The 24,731-nt window shown below is 40.5% G+C and overlaps 1 protein-coding gene across 1 annotated transcript; it reads left to right on the top strand.

Annotated features, from left to right (window-relative positions):
* The first annotated feature begins 409 nt into the window (after positions 1-409).
* LOC130236847 (thymic stromal cotransporter homolog) lies at positions 410-18,769 on the top strand. Its single transcript, XM_056467620.1, has 4 exons — positions 410-1,645; positions 11,069-11,152; positions 17,585-17,741; positions 17,839-18,769. Exons 1-4 carry the CDS (start codon positions 670-672, stop codon positions 17,894-17,896), a joined length of 1,275 nt encoding a protein of 424 aa, XP_056323595.1. The 5' UTR covers positions 410-669; the 3' UTR covers positions 17,897-18,769.
* Positions 18,770-24,731: the final 5,962 nt, after the last annotated feature.

Below are 24,731 nucleotides of genomic sequence, written 5' to 3'. Positions count from 1 at the left end.
ACATTAATTATTAATAAACATTAATTATTGAGTACATTTTTAGATAGTGTAATCTGATTAAATAGCTAAAATGCTAAAATAAACGATCTGATTTAGATTCAAATGGGTGAATTAAAAATCATTGAAATAAGGCTATTAATGACTATAATAATAATAATAATAATAATAATAATAATAATAATAATTAATGTAGCTCAAAATACATTTATACTTTCAATTTCCATATAAGCTTTTCTAATATTTTCATGTGAATCGTGTCTTTACAAATAATTTTAAGATCTCTATACTAAAGAGCATCATCATGACGTGAAATTAGATCACTGCTTTTACTTAAGATCCTGTTTGACTAGTTCCTAAAAACCAGGCAAGCAGGTTGCGTCACTTCGGGGATTTCGATTTATGTATCATTTTATAAAAACTCCTGCATTTTAAGAAACGCATATACTTTTTTAAGTCATTTTAATCTGCTGACATTCAGTCAACAAATCTGTGTAAGTCCTTATAACTTAATCAGCAGTAGTGTCGTGTGTTTGTGTATCCTTGACCGCTGAAACATGACGAACCACTGAAAGTATTTCAGCGCGCAACTTCCCCATTGCAGGATGACGCGTTTGGGCACTGTAGACAGTCGACTCCATTCAGTGTGCCTTTATTAAGTCCACTTCGATTATGGTTACCTGTCGAAAATACATCGCTCCTTTGGTCTTCTGTGCCCAGCTGGCCAGCTCGTTTTTTGACACCGCTCTCCAAATGGTCGTCAAAGAGCGATGCGCAAACGCCACGGACTCGGACGGCCAGCAGAAAGCCATCACCAACTTCAACATGACCTATAATATGATTGCCAAGTTCATGCCGTTTCTGCCCGCGATCCTCCTGGCTAAAGTCGGAGACAGGGGTTACAGGAAAGTGCCGATAGTCGTTCCACTAGTCGGCTACTTTCTGTCTAGAGGTTTGCTGCTGTTGGATGTCGCTTTTGATTGGCCTCTCCAGGTGCTGTACGCGGTGCCGGTGATCCACGGACTGTGCGGTGGATTCGCGTCCTACTGGGCCGGTGTGATGGCGCTGGTGTCTGTCAGCTCTGGGGAGGAGGAGCGCGCCGTGAGCATCATGATGACCGAGCTGGTGTATGGAATCGCCGGCTTCATTGGTAGTTTGGCTTCTGGTCACTTATTCGCCCTCTATACTGTTAATCTAAAGCAAGGGGTCATTTTATCCGGTTCGAGTGTGGTTCTATATCTCTTATGCCTGCTTTACGCGGCGACTTTCCTGCGCGTGGGTTCTCCGGCGGTGCTTGGAGATCGGCTGGAGCGCCGGGAAAGTTTTGGGATCATCAACCACGAGGCCCGGGATAAAATCAACATCGCTTTGCTGTTCGTCAGTGGGATTCTGTACGATATTGCAGTGGCTGGAGGGATGGAGATGCTGGCGGCGTACGTGCTCAAGGAGCCACTGAACTGGGGCGCGACGTTGGTGGGGTACGGGAACGCGGCGGGATCTCTCCTCTTCATCACTAGCTTTTTGGGAGTGAAGATGTTCACAAGATTGTCTCTAAGGGACGAGAGCATGATTATGGTTGGGATGGTGTCTTTTGCAACTGGGATTTACTTCATGGCATTTGTGACCACAACTCCAATGTACTTTTTGGGTAAGTAATTAAAATTAAACACTTGCATACAAATTTAATTAATAAATAAAATAATTTAAATAAATGTTTTCTTTGGTTTTACCTGATGCTTAATTAACCCTTTTGAAATCGCACTTACAGAGAGCATGCACTCAAAAATTCTGTCAGCTGTTTGTTCAAACTACTTATTTAAAATGAGCTGAAACAACACGATTCTTGAGGATTTTTTGATGACAACTTAAATGCTTTATGTTCAATCTACTCAAATTCTATAAAATTTCATAAGTTAACTTGATTCCTTCACGTTGCCCCAACACAAATCGATTGTGTGGACTATTTTTACAGTGATATTAACTTTTTTTTCTGAAATCATAGTGCAAAATTTAATTGATTGTCTAACAGTATTTCATGTTAATTACAAATATATACATCAAAACAAACTATTTATGACTGAATAAACATTTAAAAATAAAATGCTAAACACATTTTGTTGAATTTTTCAATTTAATGTAGTGTTTAGGTACACTGAAAAAAATTGTTGCATACAAAACTGTTGCAAACAATTTATTTGTGTTGAATTTAAACAAATAAATTCAATTTAATAATGTCCAACTTAATTTGTTTGTTTAAATTCAGCCCAAATAAATTGTTTACAACCACTTAACGTAAAAAAAAATTGAGTAAATCCAAGGAATCACCCTTGAATATTTTTTTCAGTGTATACAAATTAGCAAAAGTGCTTTAAATTACATTAAATAGAGGCAGCTCAGCTGTACTACCTTGTGTGTGTATGGGGTGAGGGGTGGGGGAGGGGGTAAGAGTGTGATAATGGTGTAGTCACTACACTAAAAAAAAAATTCAAATATTCTTTGGATTTACTAATTTTTTTAAGTTAAGTGGTTGTAAACAATTTATTTGGGCTGAATTTAAACAAACAAATTAAGTTGAACACTTCTAAATTGAATTTGTTTGCTTAAATTCAACTCATAAATTGTTTGCGACAATTTTGCAGACATCATTTCTTTCAGTGTATATATAGCCTACCTGTGTTTATTTACACAGTATAGTATGGCCATAGTGTCACATCTCTACCCTGCTTTGTGTTCTTTGTTCTGCTTTCAGTTTCTGTTACAGTCTTTTTTGAGTTCATCACTGAAAAAAAATGATTCAAAGATGCTTTCTTGGATGTACTCAATTTTTTAAGTTATGTGGTTGTAAACAATTTATTTGGGATGAATTTAGACAAACAAATTAAGTTGAACATTACTAAATTTAATTTGTTTAAGCTCAACACATAAATTGTAATATAACATTTTTTTAGTGTACTGTGGCTCTGGACAGCAGGGGAGGGATTGTGTTTTAAAGATATTATGCTAACGGATGGCATTTAGGCAGATTACCTACTGCACCTTTAAATAGTAATGATATTCATATGGCTGCAGGTGCCACTGGGTTAACTCACTGTGGGCCACATACCGCTTGGCCACTGATGTCACTTAAAAAACTAAAACTTACATTTAAATAATCCAAACATTTCTCAAAATCATTCCAATGAAGAAAAACAAACTTTCCATTAAATACAAATCTGTATCAAATCAAAAATTGATAGCTGTTGGACAAGGGTAGGGCTACAGCCTGTGCGTCTTGGGCCAGGATAGGGTTTATATTTAAGGCCAGTGCAGGGCTATAATACTTGATACATTATCCTGAGTTTGTTTTACCGTTTTATTAAATAAAAAAAATGTAGCTATCCACGTATGGTTAAATATAGATAGTGTATACATATTAGGCTTTGCATTTGGATATACTTTTAATGCCATTTTATCCTTTAACCCTTTAATTGACCTGAGCTTTTAATGAATGCGCTGTGACTGAATTTGTGAGTGTGCGTTCCCATATCGGCCGTACAAAATGTTGTACTATTTCAATTAAGTTATTTTAAAAATGTACAATTAGGCCGAGGCGGCACAGCTCGCAGCAAGAAGGTCTCTGGTTTGAGTCCCGGCTGGGCCAGTTGACATTTCTGTATGGTGTTCACATGTTCTCCCTGTCTTCATGCGGGTCTTCTCCGGGTGTTCTGGTTTTCCGCAGTTCAAAGACATGCGCTTTAGGAGAATTGCTGTGTGTGAATGAGAGAGTGTATAGGTGTTTCCCAGTACTGGGTTGCGACTGGAAGGGCATCCACTGTGTAAAACAAATGCAGGAATAGTTGGCGGTTCATTCCACTGTGGTGACCCCTGATAAATAAGGGGCCTAATTTGAAGTAAAATGAATGGAGGGTTCAGAAAGCACATGCAAATAAAAATACGCTAACTGAGAAAAGATTTTGATCAAATAGTCAACATACTCTCACGCAAACTCCCACAACACATGCAAATGCAGAAAGCTGTTGCAAATAGCTGACCACAGTGAAAATGTATTGGGGGACCCCAAAAACTGCAATGCATTTAACATTAATTGTGCAATTTTTAGTTTAAGGCTAGAATATAGAAACAATAAGGAACCGTACAACCAGGATGCTAAAATAAACAACTCACCTCTCAGATCTGTGACAACACCGCTGACGCTAAACAGGAAGCAGACGGTTTGTCACTTTTCCTTTGTGGTCGGCTTTATTTGCATCATGTTTCTTTTATCCACATTTTCAGGCAGAAGCTGAGATCTCTGTGTTCACTGTAGGTTTAGGAGAGTAATCAATAGCCGCATTTCCACTATCGCGCCTAAAGCGAGCGAGCCAGGGCGAGCCAAGGCCAGTCGCGTTTCCACTGTCACTTCCGAGGCGTAATGGGGCCAAAGCGGGGCTTCCTTGGGGCCAGCGTCCGGCCTTTTTCGGCCCGCTGAATACCTTGGGCCAAGGAGGGCCAACTGGGGCTTCGGGGCGGGGTTACGTACAAAGGCGGAGTTTTCCTGTCAGGTAAAGAGGAGACAAGATGCTTTCTTCCCTTACATTTGTTTTGCTATCGTCGTTCTCGTCGCTCGGCTGCTCTTTTGCGCCTTGCAGCCAAAATCTGTGTTCGAAGTAAATGCCGCCGAACTCGAATGTCCTTATCCAGGGATCGCTGTCTGGCCTTACACCAACAGACCACAAACAGTAAAAAAGCAATCGCTTCGGTGTTCTCCATCTTCCAGCTCTCGTAGTGACGCCAGGTTGTGTTTGTGGTTATAATTTGAGTTTTTTGTTCCCGCTGAAGTGGGCGGGTTGTGTAACGGGTTGTGTGACGTTTGATTCGGGGGACGTTCTGGGGGCGGTGTTTGCGTGACGCGCTGCGAGCAACAAGCCTGACAGTGGAAACACGACATGATTTCGGCCTCATTTCTCAACCTCCCGGGCTATTGGCCCGGCCTGGCCCGATTAAAGCCCTGGCTCGCACTGGCCCGATAGTGGAAATGTGGCTATTGCTACGTGGTATTCAACAGGGTGTTTGCTTTGCTTAAAATTGAAAATTACAGCTGCTATACTAAACCGAGATAAGTAAATCTGGTAGACATCCACGTGATACCACATTTGAAAGCGAAAGTAAAAGCAGAAAGGTTTTTCACATATCTACAGCAGTTCGATGATGTGTACATTTTACGCAATATCATTATATTACTCCAGTGTGAATAAAAAGGTAATCGCAAAATCAAAATCTATATTTGCCGCAGCCATGTTTACTGTAACCTGTTTGCTGCTATCCTCCCTATATATGAGCAATATCACATGAGCAGCAGTGTGATATGGCTGTATATCAGCAGTGGTGTGTTGGTCATACCTGTCAACACTGGGATCTGAAAATAAGGGATATGCTCACCATAATAAGAGATACCCCTCTATATTTTTGCTCTGATTCAAATCGTGTGTACAGAATCCGTTTGGGAAACAGCGTCTATTTATCACAATGGAGCGCGTCAGCTGACAGTCACGCACCGCTATATGACTGTTTTGAGGATTGCATAGGAGGGGTGACGGCACATGTAATGAAAAGGAAAGGGAATCCCGCCGTTTTTATGTTTATTTCAAAGTGTTTTCATGTCTAAGTAAAACGGAAGCACAGAACTCACATTTAAGAGCAAGGGCGGCCCCTGGTGGTTCGGTGGTATGGGTTGCGCATAGGGAGGATCGGCTTATTATTGCTTTTTTATTTTATTCTTATTATTTATTGCCACCCTTTAGAGAAAGACTGAAAATACGGGAGAAATACAGGAAAATACCTTTACGGGATGATAGCAGGATAGAACTGTAAAATATTGGAGAGTCCTGGGAAAAACAGAAGGGTTGACAGGTATGGTGTTGGCTCTAAGGCAGAGTGCCGTAGTGTGATGATATACAGTCATATCGCACTGCTACTCGTGTGATATTGTGTTTATACAACAGTTCGACGGCATAAGCGTGTATATAAAAAAGAAAATCAAACACAGAGTCTAAATATCCTTTTGTATGAGGAACTACTTTCTTCCGCCATTCAGTCACATCTGCAGCTGACGTCAGAACAGCAGAAATTGTTACTACTTCTCCAACGTCACTTTAGAGCTAGTGTTTGAATGATTCTCTAGCGTAATGTCTGAAGTGATGACAAAACAAGTGATTTTGCTCACATTTTAAGATTATAAGGCTGAATTTGATAATCATTCTACAGAGATTTCCTAGTATTTGTCTGTTGCAACCGGGAGATCACAATAGTTAACCCCGAAAAAGCCAAAGCAAAGCAAACACTATCAGATTATAAGGAAAAGCGCTAAACACATGCAAGCATTTCTTCTTTCTTTCTTTTTGCTGAACTAGTCTGCAGTAACGAAAACAGGAGAGGCATTGAAAACAAAAAGATGGCCAACCAAAAAGTAACTCAGGGTTATACAAAGAGTGGCCAACACAAAATACACACATTCTTGATATCCGAGTCCCATCTCACACTCAATACATTACAATTACTATGGTATAAATACAGCACTACGACATACAAAAAAAGAGATTGACTTAGAATGTCACTTAATAATGATTTGATTAGCTGTAGTTATGATTGTAGTGATTAGCTAAGTTTTTCTCCCCTAAGGGCTTATTATGCGGTCCCTGTTGCCAACTTATGGATGGAAAATGTCAACTGTCCTTGCTCTGCTCAATGACAGGCTAATGGAGATTTATATAAATATTTAAAATACGCATTGTCTTTATAAATAAACTGCATAGTTGCAATGTAAACAACTACTTTCACACCTAAAAACCTCAAAAGTACATTATGTTGTCCAACAGCTGCAATATTTGTCAAATTGTAGTGAGTTTATTAATCTGCTGTAATTACTTCGCCCACACAGAGGGGTGAAGAGGTTATATGAGTTCTGATATTGCAGAATATCCAACACAATCTCACGGCAATTCGTAACTTTTTGATTTAGTGGCTAATTCGTACGAATTCGTACGATCTAATTTGTACAATTTAGTACGATTTGCTCATCCGCCAATGACGGTTGGGTTTAGGGGTGGGGTTAGGTGCCACGCCTCCTTTTTAAAATCGTACAATTTCGTACGACTGAACTCGTACGAATTCGTACAAATTAGCCACTAAACTGACAAAACGTAAAATACTTACGTTTTCTCGTGAGATCAGGCTGAAATATGGCACGACTATCAGTCAATCAGATTTAAGAACTAGACACATATCTGTGTGTGTATATATATATATATATATATATATATATATATATATATATATATATATATATATATATATATATATATATATATATATATATATATACGTCATTTATTAATCATAGTTCAACATTTACTAATGAATTATTAAAATCTAAAGTGCTTGCTAATATTAATAAATCCAATGTGAGTTAACACAATAACAATGAATGAATTAACATAGATGAATAAAAACAGTAATGAATGTATTGTTCATTGTATATTCATATTAGGAAATGCATTAGCTTATGGGACTTTATTGTAAAATGTGAGCAAATATACTGTACTTTGAATGGTATAAGACTTGCCGTGACATCACTGTGGAAACCCCCTTTGGAGAGTGTCTACTTCCTGTTAAACAACTTTCAATTCAAACAGTTTCTGCTCAAATTAAATTTCAACCAGGATGGCAACATACTGTGTCACATCAATAAGAGTGCACATGCTCAGATGTGACGGTGTATGTTTATTTAAAAGGCTACTATAAGCACAGACCATAGACTTAAATGGACTTTGCTATAAGCATATGATTGCTCAAGCAACACAGTATTAGGTTAGCTTTACATAGATTCGATAAAATAATCCTTTAAACACAGTATATGAACTTTACATTGATTAATGATCTATTGACAATTGTTTATTAGCTAAAGCTTGAGGTCCTGCTTCTATAAGGTCTCTTCAACTACTGTATATTTATACTATTAATTCATATTTGACTCTATTGAGGAATAATTATATGGTTAAAGAGTGGGCTTAGTGTTGTGGCACAGGAAATAGTGACATTATTTGATTACAAAGTAACTTCCTGCATGTTCAAAGTAAATGTTGTGTGAGTGTAGTTTAAGACACCTAATAAAATATGTGACCAGTGTGACTAGTGGTGTGAACTTACACTGGTCTCACGGTTCGGTTCAGTCACAATTATCATGCCATCGATCGGTTCAATTCGATATCTCGATACATCGACGATCCATACACAGTTTTATACTTTCTTCACAGCACAACAATTCTTGTATTAAAATGTCTAAATATATTTATATTTATCTACTATTTGTAATACAGTTTTGTCCTTTAATACAAACAGTCAAATATATAAACTGTACCTTTAAACAACACAAGCATTTATAGCACATAAATAAATATAAATATCCCGCTCGCTCTCTGAGCCTTGTCTCGGTCACGCGCTCAACAGAAAGGGCTGCATTTGGCGTTGGTGCTCTTCACAGATGAGTGACACTGATAAAGGCCAGCGGCGATCACAGCCTATCCATGATAGACACGGTGGAGAAAACTCTGCAGACACACACTCGTGTCTGTATCCAGAAGTATCGCTGTAACAGCCGACAGGAGAGGAAAAGTGACCCCAGCAGGTCAAATAGGCTACAGTGAGAGAGATATGGAGTTTACTTTCATTCTCTCAATCGCAGTGAAATAGGGGCATCTGCTGTAAGTGTCAGTGAAAGACTGTCCAGCAAACACACAAGCAGTGAAATTGTGCAGACTTTCTGCGTTTAGGAGCGTTGTAAATACTCACGCTCACCTCCCTCGCCATAGTAAGCTACCGCAACATATCGCATATAAGATAAATGATGTCAATACATAACCTGTTATGATTATTACTGTACCGATACCGAATTGTCTGCGTCTGACTGTTGAAAAACTAAGGTGAAAAACTTGTATTACCTGTGTAAATATATTGTGTGTGCCAATTAACTATGTTAAACACAGCAAAGTATAAAAAATATAAAGTAAAAAAATGTAATATACCCAAGTATGCATGCACTGTAAAAACAATGCTGGGTTCCACACAATTCAATGATGTTGTCCCATAACAAATCAATTAAATTAACTTTCTGTACATACGCGATTTGATGCGGAGCTCAAGTGGACACTGGGATTTGGGTGCATGTTTGAACAGACATATACACATAATAATAATAATAATGGCGGTTCATTCCGCTGTGGCGACCCCAGATTAATAAAGGGACTAAGCTAAAAGAAAATGAATGAATAATAGTAACAACATCTAGATATGTCGATCTTGTTGGGTTTTCTTTCAAACACAACCAGTTTTGTCTTAAACAGTTTGGAAAGCGATCAAATGCTTTCATTATAGAGCTGTGCAATTTTAAAGTGACACTGTTATTTAATGTTTAGAGAATGTTCAAATTATACAGTGAAGAAAAGATGAACGAGATTTGATCATTTGATTCAATAGCTAATCATTTTAATGAGCTGAACTGTTTGCTAATTTATTTGCAGCTTTTTCTAATGTATACTAATTATTATATCCTTTGTAAATACCTTTGTGTACTAAAAACGTATTACTGACCATTTCAGCAGTTTATTCACAATGAGGGGGGGGGGGGGGGTATCCCTTATTTTCACTTCCCAATGTTTACAGGTATGGGCCGGTGTCCTACAGATTTTAGCTCCAACCCTAATCAAACACACCTGAACAAGCTAATCAAGGTCTTACTAGGTATACTTGAAACACCCAGGCAGGTGTGTTGAAGCAAGTTGGAGCTAAACCCTGCAGGGACACCGGCTCACCCCGACCGAGATTGGTGACCCCTGATGTAAGGTGATACAAGATCACGTAGTGTTTTTAAAAGCCTCCCCAATTCCTTCGGCCTATTCCTTGATTAACAATGACAGCCAAATAGGAATAGACGCCATCCACACCAGTGCATACTCACTCAGAGAAGCTCAATACTAAATTGCTTGTGACTGTTACTGTTAGTTCACTTATGTCTCATGTGTTTGGACTGTGGGAGGAATCCAAAGGTGAAACCCACGCCAACACGGGGAGAACAACTCTGCACAGAAATGCCGACTGGCCCAGCTAGGACCTGAACCAGCGACCTCGTTGCCGTGAGGCAGCAGTGCTAGCAGTGTCGCTCGATTGTGTATTAAACTAGAAAAAAGGTGGATGGGGAAGGGTCTTCCAAATTTAAGACAGGGACTAAAGTAAAGCTGTGGTCACACTAGAGTTTGAGCTTGCGTAATTCTGTTGTACGTTGCTGCGAAAAGGACTAAACTAGATTATTAGACATTTAATAAAGCGAGCGATTGGTCCATATTTTATATTTCTGTCCAGAGAGGTCATGTTTTCATCCTCGATTGGTCTCACGCAGTCACGTGATGCGATTTCACACGTCAGAGTTCACCAAGCTTGAACTTTCCGACGCAGCGATCTGCGAAACTTGACGCATAAACTTGCTTTTCCGGTCTGACGCATTCATGTGCGTATGAATGGAAGTCTATGGACAGAAAAGTCTAGTGTGACCGCAGCTTTTAGCTACGGTCACACCGGGCTTTGTGTGTGCGAAATTCTCTCGTGCGGCGCTGCGAAAAGGGGCGGGATTAAACAAGATGATTAGACATTATTAAAGTGAGCGATTTCTCAATGTTTTTCATTTCTGTCCAGAGAGGTCTTGTTTTGATCCTCGATTGATCTCACGCAGTCAAGTGATGCGATTTCGCAGGTTAGAGTTCACCAAGCTTGAACTTTGCACCGCAGCAACATGCGAAACTCGACGCATGACCCTGCGTTTCCGATCTGACGCATTCGCATGCGTATGAATGGAAGTCTATGGGAAGAAATGTCAAGTGTGACCACAGCTTTAGGCAGGATATTCATGTTGAGTTTGGAATGATCCGATTGGCTAGCTAATGATTACTGATGACGGACCAGCCACGATCAATCATATGACGTGCTCCTCTCGAAACTTCACTTAATACAGTGATCTGACGTTTTTCTCTTGTTTTTTTTTTAGCTCGCTCTGTCACTCTGTTTGCTTTGATTCCAATGCCCACCATACGTTCGCTGCTGTCCAAACAAGTCAGGGGAACATCATACGGTAAGTTGCTCTTTATTGACCACTAAACTTTCTTAAAAAGGAAGTTAAGACTTCATTTTTTTGTAATTTGATGTTTGTTCATATATCTGTTCACAAAACCTTGCCACTAAGATTTCTCCTAAATAGTTAGACCTATAATGAGGGGAGGGGTCTCTGTCAGGGATTATTTAATGAAAATGTAACTGGCAAAAATGTAGACCCGGCATTATTTTCCATACTCAAATAGAGGTTTCAAAACAAAAATAAGGTCATGTTCAAATAAAAAGTTGAAAATGTAGACAAAGTAAAGAATTGCATTGTAAAACTGTTTATTGGTTTTAATAATTTAGGCATCAAATAAAAATGTTCTTCCTGTGTTACAAATTGTGTATAATCTAATCTAGTGGGGTTTATTCATAAACTAATTTCGAGAGGATCACGTGCTTATGATTTATCACAGCCGGTCACGTATTAAGCTAATCAGTATCATCCAATCATATGGAGCCATAAGCTACAATAAATAACGAGTTTTCAGTCCACTTTACCTTCGTTTGGAAGAAACCCCCCCTTCCTCCCCATTCTCCTCCTTCACTATAGATCGGGCGGCACGGAGGCCCAGTGGTTAGCACTGTTAGCCCCACAGCAAGAACACTGCCAGCCCTGGTCCCGCCAGGTCGGTAGGTGTTTCTGTGAGGAGTTCGTATATTCTCAACGTGTCCGCGTGGGTTTTCCCCGGGTTCTCCGGTTTCCTCCCACCATCCAAATATATACATCATGCATAACAATCAAGCATTTGTCTAGCCCCCTTTTTTTCCTCACGTGTTCCCTTAGCTACTGCAGACGGGGAGTTCTGAGATCCACCGAGCTCAGGCTCCCCTCTCGCTCTGCAAACAGGAGGAAGCCCCGGGCTCGAGGATCCCTTGAGCTCGGGGCTCTCTCCCGGGACAGCATGCCAAACAAGCTTTTGATGTGTGAACTCTTAAAATCTAATATATTTTCTTAGAAAAAAAAATGCAAATGTATATTTAAATGCTTTTAAATAATTACCAAATTAGAATTTACAGAACATGTACTTGTAATATGTATATATTTTTTTGTGTGTGTGCTTAAATAAATGCAAAGAAACCATTTGAAAACATATTTCTGACCATACGGGAATACCACTGCAATGAGGATGATAACTTATCAAAAGATCATTGGGGTCAAATGTTTTTAAAATGTTTTCTTTCCAAGGCAGAACAGCCACTAAATGGCTAAATATTTCACAGCCTTGAAGCTGCTAAAATCCTTTGTGAAATAATGTCAATTTACAGTAGGGCTGACACACTTATTTTTGAGATTTTCTTCTAAATCAAATTTTTAAGTCGCTTTGAACAAAAGCATCCGCTGAATAACTAGATGTAAATGAACAATTTAGGAGCTACTTTTAGCCTGTTTTCTCTTTTATGAGCATGGGCCTTGGTTTATGACTTGAGAAAGTGAAGTGAAAACAAAACACCTAAAAACACAGAAGTGAAACTCTATCTGAGTGTATTCACAGATGGAGTCCACACGAACATATTTGTTTATGGTAACGAGAAGTAGCTTTAAAGGCACATGCACTGTAAATTGAGTCAATTCTAACCTCATTTTCGATGGTTTTGGAGATGTTATCAGTGTTTACCAACCCCCATGTTCTCGACACACCCACATGTTAATACTGTCATGCCCAGTGATATAAATAATCTTTGGGTTGGTTGATTTCTTTGAAAGAAGTTAACATATGGTATATCAGAAAAGTAGAAGGGCCAAACACCGAACCCTGAGGCACTCCAGTATTTAACCAACTGAACTAAACACTTCCTTCCTTGAAGATAACTTGGTAAAACAACACAGATCTGAACAGTACCACTTCAGAGAGAGTTGACATGAGACATTTTACTCCAGCTACACATAAAATTAGCTTGAGACCATGTGTACTTTATCAACACACGACTAATGACAATATCTTGTAATAAGAAATTGAGAGTTTAGATAGAAAAACCTCTAAATGCTGTCTGAAATTTTCCTCGAAAATGAGCATTTTTATCAGGCTCCTGTGTGTTTGTTCAGTAATATCAGTTTTATGGCAAAGAAAAAGTCCTTTTCCTGGTCTCTTAAGTGAAATATCTCAACATAAAGGAGGTTTTTGCATCTGAACTCTTCAAATTAAGCTTTTCGAAGCTCTCACAAGTGCCCTACACACACACACACACAAGTAACCGGTAATACTCAAAACATCTTTCATTTATTAACAAACCATAGGAACTAGGAACACGTGAACCAAGGACGTTGACGATATAAGACCAAACAAAATTTCAACATAACTTGGGGGGTATAAATATACAGGACATGATGAACTTAATTACAAACAGGGGTGAGACACAGGTGAATCTAATGAATGCAAATTAATGGCGGGAAAACAGAACACAGGAATTAAGCTACGGTCACACCGGGCTTTGTGTGTGTGAAATTCTGTCATACGGCGCTGCGAAAAGGGGCGGGATTAAACAAGATAATAAGACATTTAAAAAAGCCAACGATTGCTCAATATTTTAAATTTCTGTCCAGAGAGGTCCTGTTTTAATCCTCGATTGGTCTCACGGAGTCAAGTGATGCGATTTCGCAGGTCAAGAGTTCACCAAGCTTGAACTTTGCACCGCACCAACTTGCGAAACTTGCCGCATGACCCCGCGTTTCCGGTCTGACGCATTCGCGTGCGTATGAATGGAAGTCTATGGGAAGAAAAGTCAAGTGTGACCGTAGCTTCAAGCTACGGTCACACCGGGCTTTGTGTGTGCGAAATTCTGTCGTACAGCGCTGCGAAAAGGGGCGGGGTTAAACAAGATGATTAGACATTAAAAAAGCAAGCGATTGCTCCATGTTTTAAATTTCTGTCTAGAGAGGTCTTGTTTTGATCCTCGATTGGTCTCACGCAGTCAAGTGATGCGATTGTGCAGGTCAGAGTTCACCAAGCTTGAACTTTGCACCGCAACAACATGCGAAACTTGACGCATGACCCCGCGTTTCCGGTCTGACGCATTCGCGTGCATTTGAATGGAAGTCTATGGGAGGAAAAGCCCAGTGTGACCACAGCTTCACATAATACAAGCACATAGAACACATGACATGGAGAAACACAGAACCTGACACTTTCAAGTCAACTGAATTAATTGCTACATAAAATGATTCACTATTTTGAAGCATTCAAACACCAACGTCTGGTGGCACCTGCTGGTTAAGAGTCTAAATGCCATGAAAACTCAACCCAAACATTCATAATCACACTTTTCTGTTAATCAATTGCAAACTTTTTTTCATGAAAGAGTTATCTATGACATGTAATATAGAAATAATATGACACAAGTTTCAAAACTGAGATTTGAAGCAGTATTACATAACAAAACCTTGTTTGCTGTAATCACATGACATCCAGAAAGAAAGCAGATGTGAAAACGTTTTAATAAACAAATTATTTGAAAAAAGATATTTGACAAGTAAACATAATATGATCATATTCAGTGTTACAACCTCAACGTCTAGGGCAGGGGTGGGCAAAGTCGGTCCTGGAGGGCCGGTGTCCTGCACAGTTTAGCTCCAACTCTGATCAAACACACCTGCTTATAGACAATTAGCGATCTTGAAGACACTGATTAGCATGTTCAGGTGTGTTTGATTAGAGTTGAAGCTAAACTATGCAGGACACCGGCCCTCCAGGACCGAGCTTGCCCACCCCTGGTCTAGGGGGTTAAAAAAAACAAACTTAAAAAATGTGAAAATAATTAAATAAATGTAAAGAAAAACGCTAACAGGTTGAAATGTAATGACCATCAGGTTCTTTTATTGTGAGATAAATTAAGAAAATTATTTTGTATAACAGATAAATCAAAAGAATAAAAATAGCTTCAGGGGTAAGCAATGGCAAAATAATAAACAAAGACAAACTAACTCCACCCCAAAGACAACTTAGCTAACATAATCAAAAGAAATAAAGAAAATAATTGACAATTGCTGTACAGCAAGGCGAGACAGATGCCCATGCTCAGTCGTAACATTAAATCACTAAAGACTAATAGGGCAATTGAGACAAATCAATCCTTACAAAATAGCCTATATATGAGTAATATCGCACTGGTATGAGTGTGATATTGCTCAAATATAGGCTATTTTACAGGCTGTATATCAACACTGGTGGGAGGCGTGTGTTGGCATGAGGCCGTAGGTGTCCCACCAGTGACGATATACAGCCATATTGCACTGCTATGAGTGTGATATTGCTCAAATATAGGCTATTTTACAGGCTGTATATCAACACTGGTGGGAGGCGTGTGTTGGCATGAGGCCGCAGGTGTCCCACCGATGATATACAGACATATCGCACTGCTATGAGTGTGATATTGCTCAAATGTAGGCTATTTTACAGGCTGTATATCAACACTGGTGGGAGGCGTGTGTTGGCATGAGGCCGCAGGTGTCCCACCGACGATATACAGACATATCGCACTGCTACGAGTGTGATATTGCTCAAATATAGGCTATTTTACAGGCTGTATATCAACACTGGTGGGAGTCGTGTGTTGGCATGAGGCCGCAGGTGTCCCACCGACGATATACAGACATATCGCACTGCTACGAGTGTGATATTGCATTTGTACAACAGTACAATGGCATAATTGTGTAAATAAAACCAAAATCAAACAAGGAGAGTCTAAAAATCCTTTTGTACGAGGAACTACTTTCTTCTGCTATTCATTCACATCTGCAGCTGACGGTCAAAACAGCTGAAACCGTTGCTTGAAAACACTCCATTTTAGAGCTAGTATTTGGATGATTCTCTAGCGTAATATCTAAAGTGATGACAAAACAGGTGATTTTGCTCACATTTTAAGATTATAAGACTGAACGGCATGAAATGTCATCAGTCTACAGAGATTTCCCAGTATTTCTCTGTTGCAATTGGGAGATCACAATAGTTAATCCCGAAAAAGCAAGAGCAAAGCAAACACTAGCAGATTACTATGGTAAAAATACAGCACTACAACATACAAAAGAGAGAGATTGACTAAAGGGGGTCGCAACAGATGCACCGTGTCACGGCACGCCGTGCATTTTAAAGTTCTAAACATATATTTGAATCGAGGTATACAGCCACAAATCGGTGGCACCATCTGAATAGTTTCATATTAAATAACATTCGAATGTGCGCATCTGGTGTGCTATACTTCCAACTATCATGTGCACGCCATGACGTAGCGCTGAGTGGCGCATCCGGTGTGCGACCCCCTTTAGAATGTCAGTTTTATAACGATTTGATCAGCTGTAGTTTGAAAACAGAAAACGCTGAGTTTATCTCCCCTAAGGACTTCTTATGCTGCCTGTCGCCATTTTGTGGCGCAACTGTCTTTGCTCTGATCAGTATGACAGGCTGATGGCCGCTGAAACGCAAAATCCGAAATTAGAAATATTTAAAATAGGCACTATCCTTATAAATAAACTGCATAGTTGCAATCTCAACAACTACATTCTTGTCTAAAAAAAGCCTCAAACGTACATTATGTTGCCCAACAGCTGCAATATTTGTCAAACTGCAGTGAGCTTATTCCTCTGCTTGTCTTGTCATGTGGGCGGAGTAATAGACAAGGGTGAAGAGGCTGCACAAGTGCTGTTATTGCAGAATATCACATGGTTATCAGCCAATCAGACTAAAGAACCAGACACAACTGTTGTATAAACATATATATTGGTTATTTATGTCATGTATTATAAGATTATATAAATAAGGGACTCTATTCTTGAAATTATAAGGCAGAGGTGTTTAAATCAGTTAAAAGAGTGCTGCAGGGCTTCCCCAAATCACATATAATCAAGGAATGGTTAGGTTGGTTATGGGTAGGGCCAGACGGAATCTGCGGATGTTTTTTGCTATTTCTGCGGAGAATTTTGGTAAAAATCTGCGGATTTCTGCGGAATTATTTCTGGAGTATCATAACTAAAACCTTAATATATGAAATAAAGAATACTATCTTTTAAACTTTTATTTAATGTTTACAATGCAAATTCAATTAGATCCACTTTATTTGGTAAACAAAGCAAGTCTCTCATCTAATATCTCTACTAAAAGATAGAAAACATTACAGTACAAACTGCATTGTACATAAATCAGATGAACATTTTCATATTAGTCAATAATAATACTGTAATTAATATAAAAAACTGAATAAATATAGATTTACACACATTTACTCAAGTAAATAAACAGAATTAATGATGGGCTAAGATATAGTGTGGGCCTAGTTATGGGATGCCAAGCTGAACAAGCTCCTTTTAAACTTTAATTAGGAACTGTTTATTTAGCATGTCTTTATTATTATTATTATTATTATTATTATTATTTTTAATTGACAATTTTCATGATTAGCTACTTTCATCCCACAGGCATTACCTTTGTCACGCTCCAGCTGTCCTTCAAACTTGCGAGTTTGGCCACCACACCAATCTATACTAAGATTTATCAAGCCACACTCGACACCTTCCCAGGGTTTGTCTTCATTCTGTCCAGCATCTTCACTGTTCTTTCTATTATACCCATAAGGTAAGCTGAGCATTTATTTATTGATTTATTAAGCTGTTAATTATGATATGTCATTCTCAGAAATAATCCTTTCGTCTTTATGTTTTTGTATATCAAGTATTGTAGGATGTCGCTCTTCAAGACACAATGGATATGAGAGAATTCAAGGGAACTGACAGCATCGAAGACTTTAACAGATGTGGACAAGTCTTCAAAATATGCATCTTTGCACAATTAATCATTAGGTTTACACTGATGTTACAAACATTTGAAAATATTAGTTTTTATGAGTCAGTTGACTAGACCAGTGTTTCCCAACCCTGTTCCTGGAGGCACACCAACAGTACATATTTTGGATGTCTCCATTATCTGACCCAATAAATTCAGGTTTTGGAGTCTCTTCTGATGTTATGATAAGATGATTCAGGTGTGTTTGATTAGGGAGAGGTTGAAAATGTGGACTGTTGGTGTGCCTTCAGGAACAGGGTTGGAAAACACTGGACTAGACGTCATCTTGTTATCTACTGGAATAGATAACGTTACGTTCTGTCGCACATGTGTTGCACATATGTGGTTATGAAATTTGTATTGATCTTTTTTAAGTCTATGCAATGAACTGAGCACCTGACAAATAATGCTGACAGTCATTCATTGGTGTCGATATTTTGTTTACAAATTACATTAAGCTTCCATTTGTTAGCTAGATAACCATATTATTTAAAAATAAACTAACAATCAAACAAACTTGTGATTCGTATTAATATTAAACTAAACATTTACTAGTATATTAATGAAATCTGAAGCTCTTTCTGAATTATTTAACTGACTAACATGAACTAACAATAAAAGCTGTATAATTATTAACCAATTATGAATAGGTGCTGTAAGAATATTTCCGTCATTGTTAGTTGATTGCTATAATAACAGTGCTAACATTAACATGCTGTTAATAGCCAGACCTTATTGTAAATATTCACTGATATTTCTGTGCTGCACAGATCATTTGACTTTTTATTGTACAGATTTTGCAATAAATTGAAGAATTTGTACATGTGTCTATCTTATATACCTTTTAAATATCCAGAAAATATAACACAAGTAATCGCTGTTCTGTAATGACAGTCTACGAAGTTTTACATGACTTATATTGTATATTTTTAATTATTTTATTGCATGGTCCTATATTAAAACATTTTGGTAAACGGTATAAGAAAATCCGTAGACTGTAAAATATTATTTGTACAGCCTATATGCATGAGCAATATCACACTCTTAGCAGTGCGATGTGGCTGTATATCGGCACTGGTGGAAGGCGTGCGTTGCCTTAGTGTCCCACCAGTGATGATATACAGCCATATCGCACTGCTACTCGTGTGATATTGCATTTATATAACAGTTTGACGGCATAATCGTGTATAAAAAGAAGAAAATCGAACACGAAGAGTCTCAAAAACCCTTTTCTGTGAGGAACTACTTTCTTCCGCTATTCATACACATCTGCAGCTGATGCCAGAACAGCAGAAACCTTTGCTACTTCACAAACGTCACTTTAGAGCTAGTATTTGAATGATTCTCTAGCGTAATGTCTGAAGTGTTGACAAAACAGGTGATTTTGCTCACATTTTAAAATTATAAGGCTGAATGGCATGATCATTCTACAGAGATTTCCCAGTATTTCTCTGTTGCAATTGGGATATCGCAATAATTAACGCTGAAAAAGCCAAAGCAAAGCAAACACTACCAGATTGCTATGGTGTAAATACAGCACTACAACATATAAAAGAGAGAGATCGACTTGAATGTCACTCACCTGTTTTATAATGAACTGATCAGCTGTAAATGTAAAATTTATGAGGAGTTTTTCCTGGTCTCTGTGGCCATCTTGTGGCAGAACGTCAACCCTCTTTGCTCTGCGACAGGCTGATGGCCAACGAACACTATCCTTATAAATAAACTGCATAGTTACAATCTAAACAACTACATTCTCGCCTTTAAAAAGCCTCAAAAGTACATGATGTTGTCCAACAGCTGGAATATTTGTCAAACTGCAGTGAGTTTATTGATCTGCTTTCACTCTATGTGGGCGGAGTAATACACAAGGGTGAAGAGAATATTGCAGAATATCACACGGCTATCAGCCAATCAGATTCGAGAACTAGACAGAACTGTTGAATGAATTAGTATTTACAAGACAATGTCTATAGTATTTGATTAAACTGCGAGTGCTTCTCATTTGTGCTTAAGTTTAATTTATTCATTTTCATACACCCAGACTGACCTGTAAGTAAAAATATGATGTATTCATGATACTTGTTTAATATTTGAGATAAAAAAATACGACGTTTAACCATTAAACAAATGAAATAACAGGTTAACGGACCACAGTTTTCTTTAGAATAGATTATCATTTGAATGTTCTTGTGTAAACTAAATGTAGCTAATCTTATCAGAACAGTATTTTACATCATAGCTACAATCAGGGTTCATACACATTTTTACTACTGAAATTGCAAGACTTTTCCAGAACTTTCAAGTACATTATCATGACGTAATGTTTCATGTAATGTCTACATTTACATGGTAAATAATAAGAAAAACAATGACATTCAAATTTATTACAGCATATCATAGGACACACAATAATCTATTTAGTTTAAAATTGTTTTTATATCTATGTAAAACTGATTTTGATAATGCTTAAGCAGCACTAACAATGTGAGAGCAAGTTTTTGGCCAAGGACAGAAATTAAGTAGAGACAACTAACCTATATTCAAGTTAGGACTGCTCAATATATCGTTTCAGCATCGATATCGCAATGTGTGCATCCGCAATAGTCACATCCCTACTGAAAAACCCAGCTTAAACCAGCCTAGGCTGGTTGACTGGTTTTAGCTGGTTGACCAGCCTGGTTTTAGAGGGGTTTTGGCCATTTCCAGGCTGGTTTCCAGCCATTTCCAGCCTGGTCTTAGCTGGTCAAGCTGGAAAATGAACAGCAAATTCCAGCTTAAACCAGCTTGACCTGCCTGGTTTAAGCTGGACATAGCTGGTTTTGGCTGGGCTCCCAGCCTGACTAGGCTGGTCAAGCTGGTTTTAGCTGGTCATTTTCCAGCCTGACCAGCTAAGACCAGGCTGGAAATGGCTGGAAACCAGCCTGGAAATGGCCAAAACCACTCTAAAGCCAGGCTGGTCGACCAGCTAAAACCAGCCAACCAGCCTAGGCTGGTTTAAGCTGGATTTTTCAGTAGGGATGGCAGAAAATGCAATATTGGGATTATAGTTTAATATAGAGTTTAATCATAATGGAGTAAAAGTTTATCATCATGCTTGTAATTTATTTGTTATTTATTATTTGAGATTCACTCCTCTACGAAATCCCCCCAATCAATTCAAATAAACCTGTTAAATCATCTGGGGAAATTGTATTAACATCACAATATATATCACAGAAATACAAAATATGGTAATGTCCGATTTTTCCAATATGGCGCAGCCCTAATTCAAGTGTACAGATATTTGTTCAACTAATTTACATGATTTCCAAAACTTTTCCAGGCCTGGAGAATGCCATGTTAAAATTCAATGACTTTTCCAGGTTTTCCGTGACCGTGTGAACCCTACAATATGCATTAAGGTATAAATAAATAAATTGCTGAAAAACTACTTTTTTTTCTTCAATTTAAACAAGTACGACAAAACAAAGGCTTTATAAAAGCTTCAGGTTATGTGTCCACTAAAACGTTTTAATTAAATCATTAGATTTAGTCAGAGTACCCTATTTCATTTTTGACAAGAATATAAAGCATTCAGTGGATTGCATTGTTGTTTAACAACATAGAAATTTAAAGTCATTCGAAAGATCAAAACTGGTATGGGAAATGTCGATAGTTGAAAAAATGAATGTGTGCAAAAACTGTAGCCTACCTCTTTCTTAGCCGCGTTAAATTCAAAATGGCGTCAAACCTGAAGAGCATCCATACTGCAAGACTATTCACTGTGGAGCATCTGCTTTCTGAGGAGATGAAGGTGAGAAAAAAGTTTTATTAAAAGGCGACGAGAACAGACCTGGTGACAGAAAAGAAAATTGTGTTGTTGGAGTCTTGAAACACTAGAGGGCGAGCTCTGATTAAAAACACTCAGGACTGCAAAGCCTGTGTTAGATTTTTTTAGTCTGGTTTGAAGGTCGAAATGGAAAATAAATAAATAAAAATCCCAAAAATGTGACAACAAATAAAGTCCCGACTCTCTCTGTTGGGTTTGCGCTAATGCTGTTCTCCTGAACTTTCTATTTATTGAAAAATGCTGAAAATAATACATTTCTCAGAGAAGCATAAGCAACATGTAGGTTTTCTACATGCACCTCATTTATGATAATAAATGAGTCTCTGACCCCAGCAGGTTGCACCAGGGTCCAGCCACTCTCCCTGGGTTGCAGTTTGGGCTCTTGAGGGCCCCTTGCCCTCCAACTGCAGGGTCTGTGACCCAGGCAGGCTGCCCCAGGGGCCAGCCACTCTCCCTGGGTTGCAGTTTGGGCTCTTGAGGGCCCCTTGCCCTCCAGCTGCAGGGTCTGTGACCCAGGCAGGCTGCCCCAGGGGCCAGCCACTCTCCCTGGGTGGCAGTTTGGGCACTTGAGGGCCCCTTGCCCTCCAGCTGCAGGGTCTTTGACCCCAGCAGGTTGCCCCAGGGGCCTGCCACTCTCCCGGGGTTGCGGTTTGTGCTCTTGAGGGCCCCTTGCCCTCCAGCTGCAGGGTCTGTGACCCCAGCAGGCTGCCCCAGGGGCCAGCCACTGTCCCTGGGTGGCAGTTTGGGCTCTTGAGGGCCCCTTGCCCTTCAGCTGCAGGGTCTCTGACCCCAGCAGGTTGCCCCAGGGTCCAGCCACTCTCCCTGGGTTGCAGTTTGGGCTCTTGAGGGCCCCTTGCCCTCCAGCTGCAGGGTCTGTGACCCAGGCAGACTGCCCCAGGGGCCAGCCACTCTCCCTGGGTGTCAGTTTGGGCACTTGAGGGCCCCTTGCCCTCCAGCTGCAGGGTCTTTGACCCCAGCAGGTTGCCCCAGGGGCCTGCTACTCTCCCGGGGTTGCGGTTTGTGCTCTTGAGGGCCCCTTGCCCTCCAGCTGCAGGGTCTGTGACCCCAGCAGGCTGCCCCAGGGGCCAGCCACTGTCCCTGGGTGGCAGTTTGGGCTCTTGAGGGCCCCTTGCCCTTCAGCTGCAGGGTCTCTGACCCCAGCAGGTTGCCCCAGGGTCCAGCCACTCTCCCTGGGTTGCAGTTTGGGCTCTTGAGGGCCCCTTGCCCTCCAGCTGCAGGGTCTGTGACCCAGGCAGGCTGCCCCAAGGTCCAGCCACTCTCCCTGGGTGGCAGTTTGGGGACTTGAGGTCCCCTTGCCCCTCTCTGAGACCCTGCAGCTGGAGGGCCCTCAAGAGCCAAAACTGCCACCCAGGGAGAGTGGCTGGCCCCTGGGGTAGACCATTGGGGTCATAGACCCTGCAGCTGGAGGGCAAGGGGCCCTCAAGAGCCCAAACCGCAACTCAGGGAGAGTGGCAGGCCCCTGGGGCAACCTGCTGTGGTCAGAGACCCTGCAGCTGGAGGGCAAGGGGCCCTCAAGTGCCCAAACTGCCACCCAGGGAGAGTGGCTGGACCTTGGGGCAGCCTGCCTTTCTATTTATTGAAATGAGAGCCCAAACTGCAAGCCCAAACTGCAACCCCGGGAGAGAGGCAGTCCCCTGGGGCAACCTACTGGGGTCAGAGACCCTGCAGCTGAAGGGCAAGGGGCCCTCAAGAGCCCAAACTGCCACGCAGGGACAGTAGCAGGCCCTTGGGGCAGCCTGCTGGGGTCACAGACCCAGCAGCTGGAGGACAAGGGGACCTCAAGAGCCCAAACTGCCACCCAGGGAGAGTGGCTGGCCCCTGGGGTAGTCCATTGGGGTCACAGACCCTGCAGCTGGAGGACAAGGGACCCTCAAGAGCCCAAACTGCCTCCCAGGGACAGTGACTGGCCCTTGGGGCAGCCTGCTGGGGTCATAGACCCTGCAGCTGGAGGGCAAGGGGGCCTCAAGAGCCCAAACCGCAACCCAGGGAAAGTGGCAGGCCCCTGGGGCAACCTGCTGGGGTCAGAGACCCTGCAGCTGGAGGGCAAGGAGCCCTCAAGTGCCCAAACTGCAACCCAGGGAGAGTGGCTGGCCCCTGGGGAAGCCTGCCTGGGTCACAGACCCTGCAGCTGGAGGGCAAGGGGCCCTCAAGAGCCCAAACTGCAACCCAGGGAGAGTGGCTGGCCCCGGGGGCAGCCCGCTGGGGTCACACAAAGATCCACAAAGCGAGTCTCCTGTTGTGTGATTGAAGCGTCCTCGTTTATAGTTGTGTTCGCCATACAGAGGAGCTGATTCCAGCTGTTATTAGTCACACAGCTATATAAGTATAGTTAAAATGCTATAAAAACACAAAGTGCAGCACTTACTGCTTCAAGAGCTGCAGATGATCACAGAGAGTCGAACAGATCTTTTAATCTCAGTTTCTTTGCAAATCCTCTGGACATGATTATGTGCATTGCTATGGAAACACAACCATAATTATAAATATTAAGTTATATCAACTTAACTGTTCCAGGTTTACTCATTCATTCATTCATTTTCCTTCAGCTTAGTCCCTTTATTGATCTGGGGTCGCCACAGAGAAATGAACCGTTAACTTATCCAGCATATGTTTTACACACCGGATGCCCTTCCAGCATCCAGCATCCATTTCCCACCCCATTGCCCTTCCAGCATCCATTTCCCACTACCCAGTAGTGGGAAACACCCAACACACTCATACACTACGGCCTTCATAGATCCCTAGATTTTGGTGATTGCAATATCAAAGCCATTCTAGTTATTATTTTCTAACGAGACATCAAACGAAGGGAAGAGAGCCACGGAAAATAAAATTAATTTGCTGCACAATCCACATCCCGCAATTTTCAGATGGATGGAGCATACCGGAGGATTTTCGTGACTGTTTCACTCTTCATAATTAGTCCTGGG

This window comes from Danio aesculapii, chromosome 10 (assembly GCF_903798145.1).
Source record: "Danio aesculapii chromosome 10, fDanAes4.1, whole genome shotgun sequence".
NCBI lineage: Eukaryota > Metazoa > Chordata > Actinopteri > Cypriniformes > Danionidae > Danio > Danio aesculapii.
This window is presented reverse-complemented; position numbering and strand designations above follow the sequence as displayed.

Coding starts and splice junctions, on each gene's coding strand:
- LOC130236847 (XM_056467620.1), top strand. CDS start 670: ATGGTTACCTGTCGAAAATACATCGCTCCTTTGGTCTTCTGTGCCCAG. Junction 11,153..17,584: donor AGTCAGGGGAACATCATACG/GTAAGTTGCTCT, acceptor TTCATCCCACAG/GCATTACCTTTGTCACGCTC. Junction 17,742..17,838: donor CTTTCTATTATACCCATAAG/GTAAGCTGAGCA, acceptor TTGTATATCAAG/TATTGTAGGATGTCGCTCTT.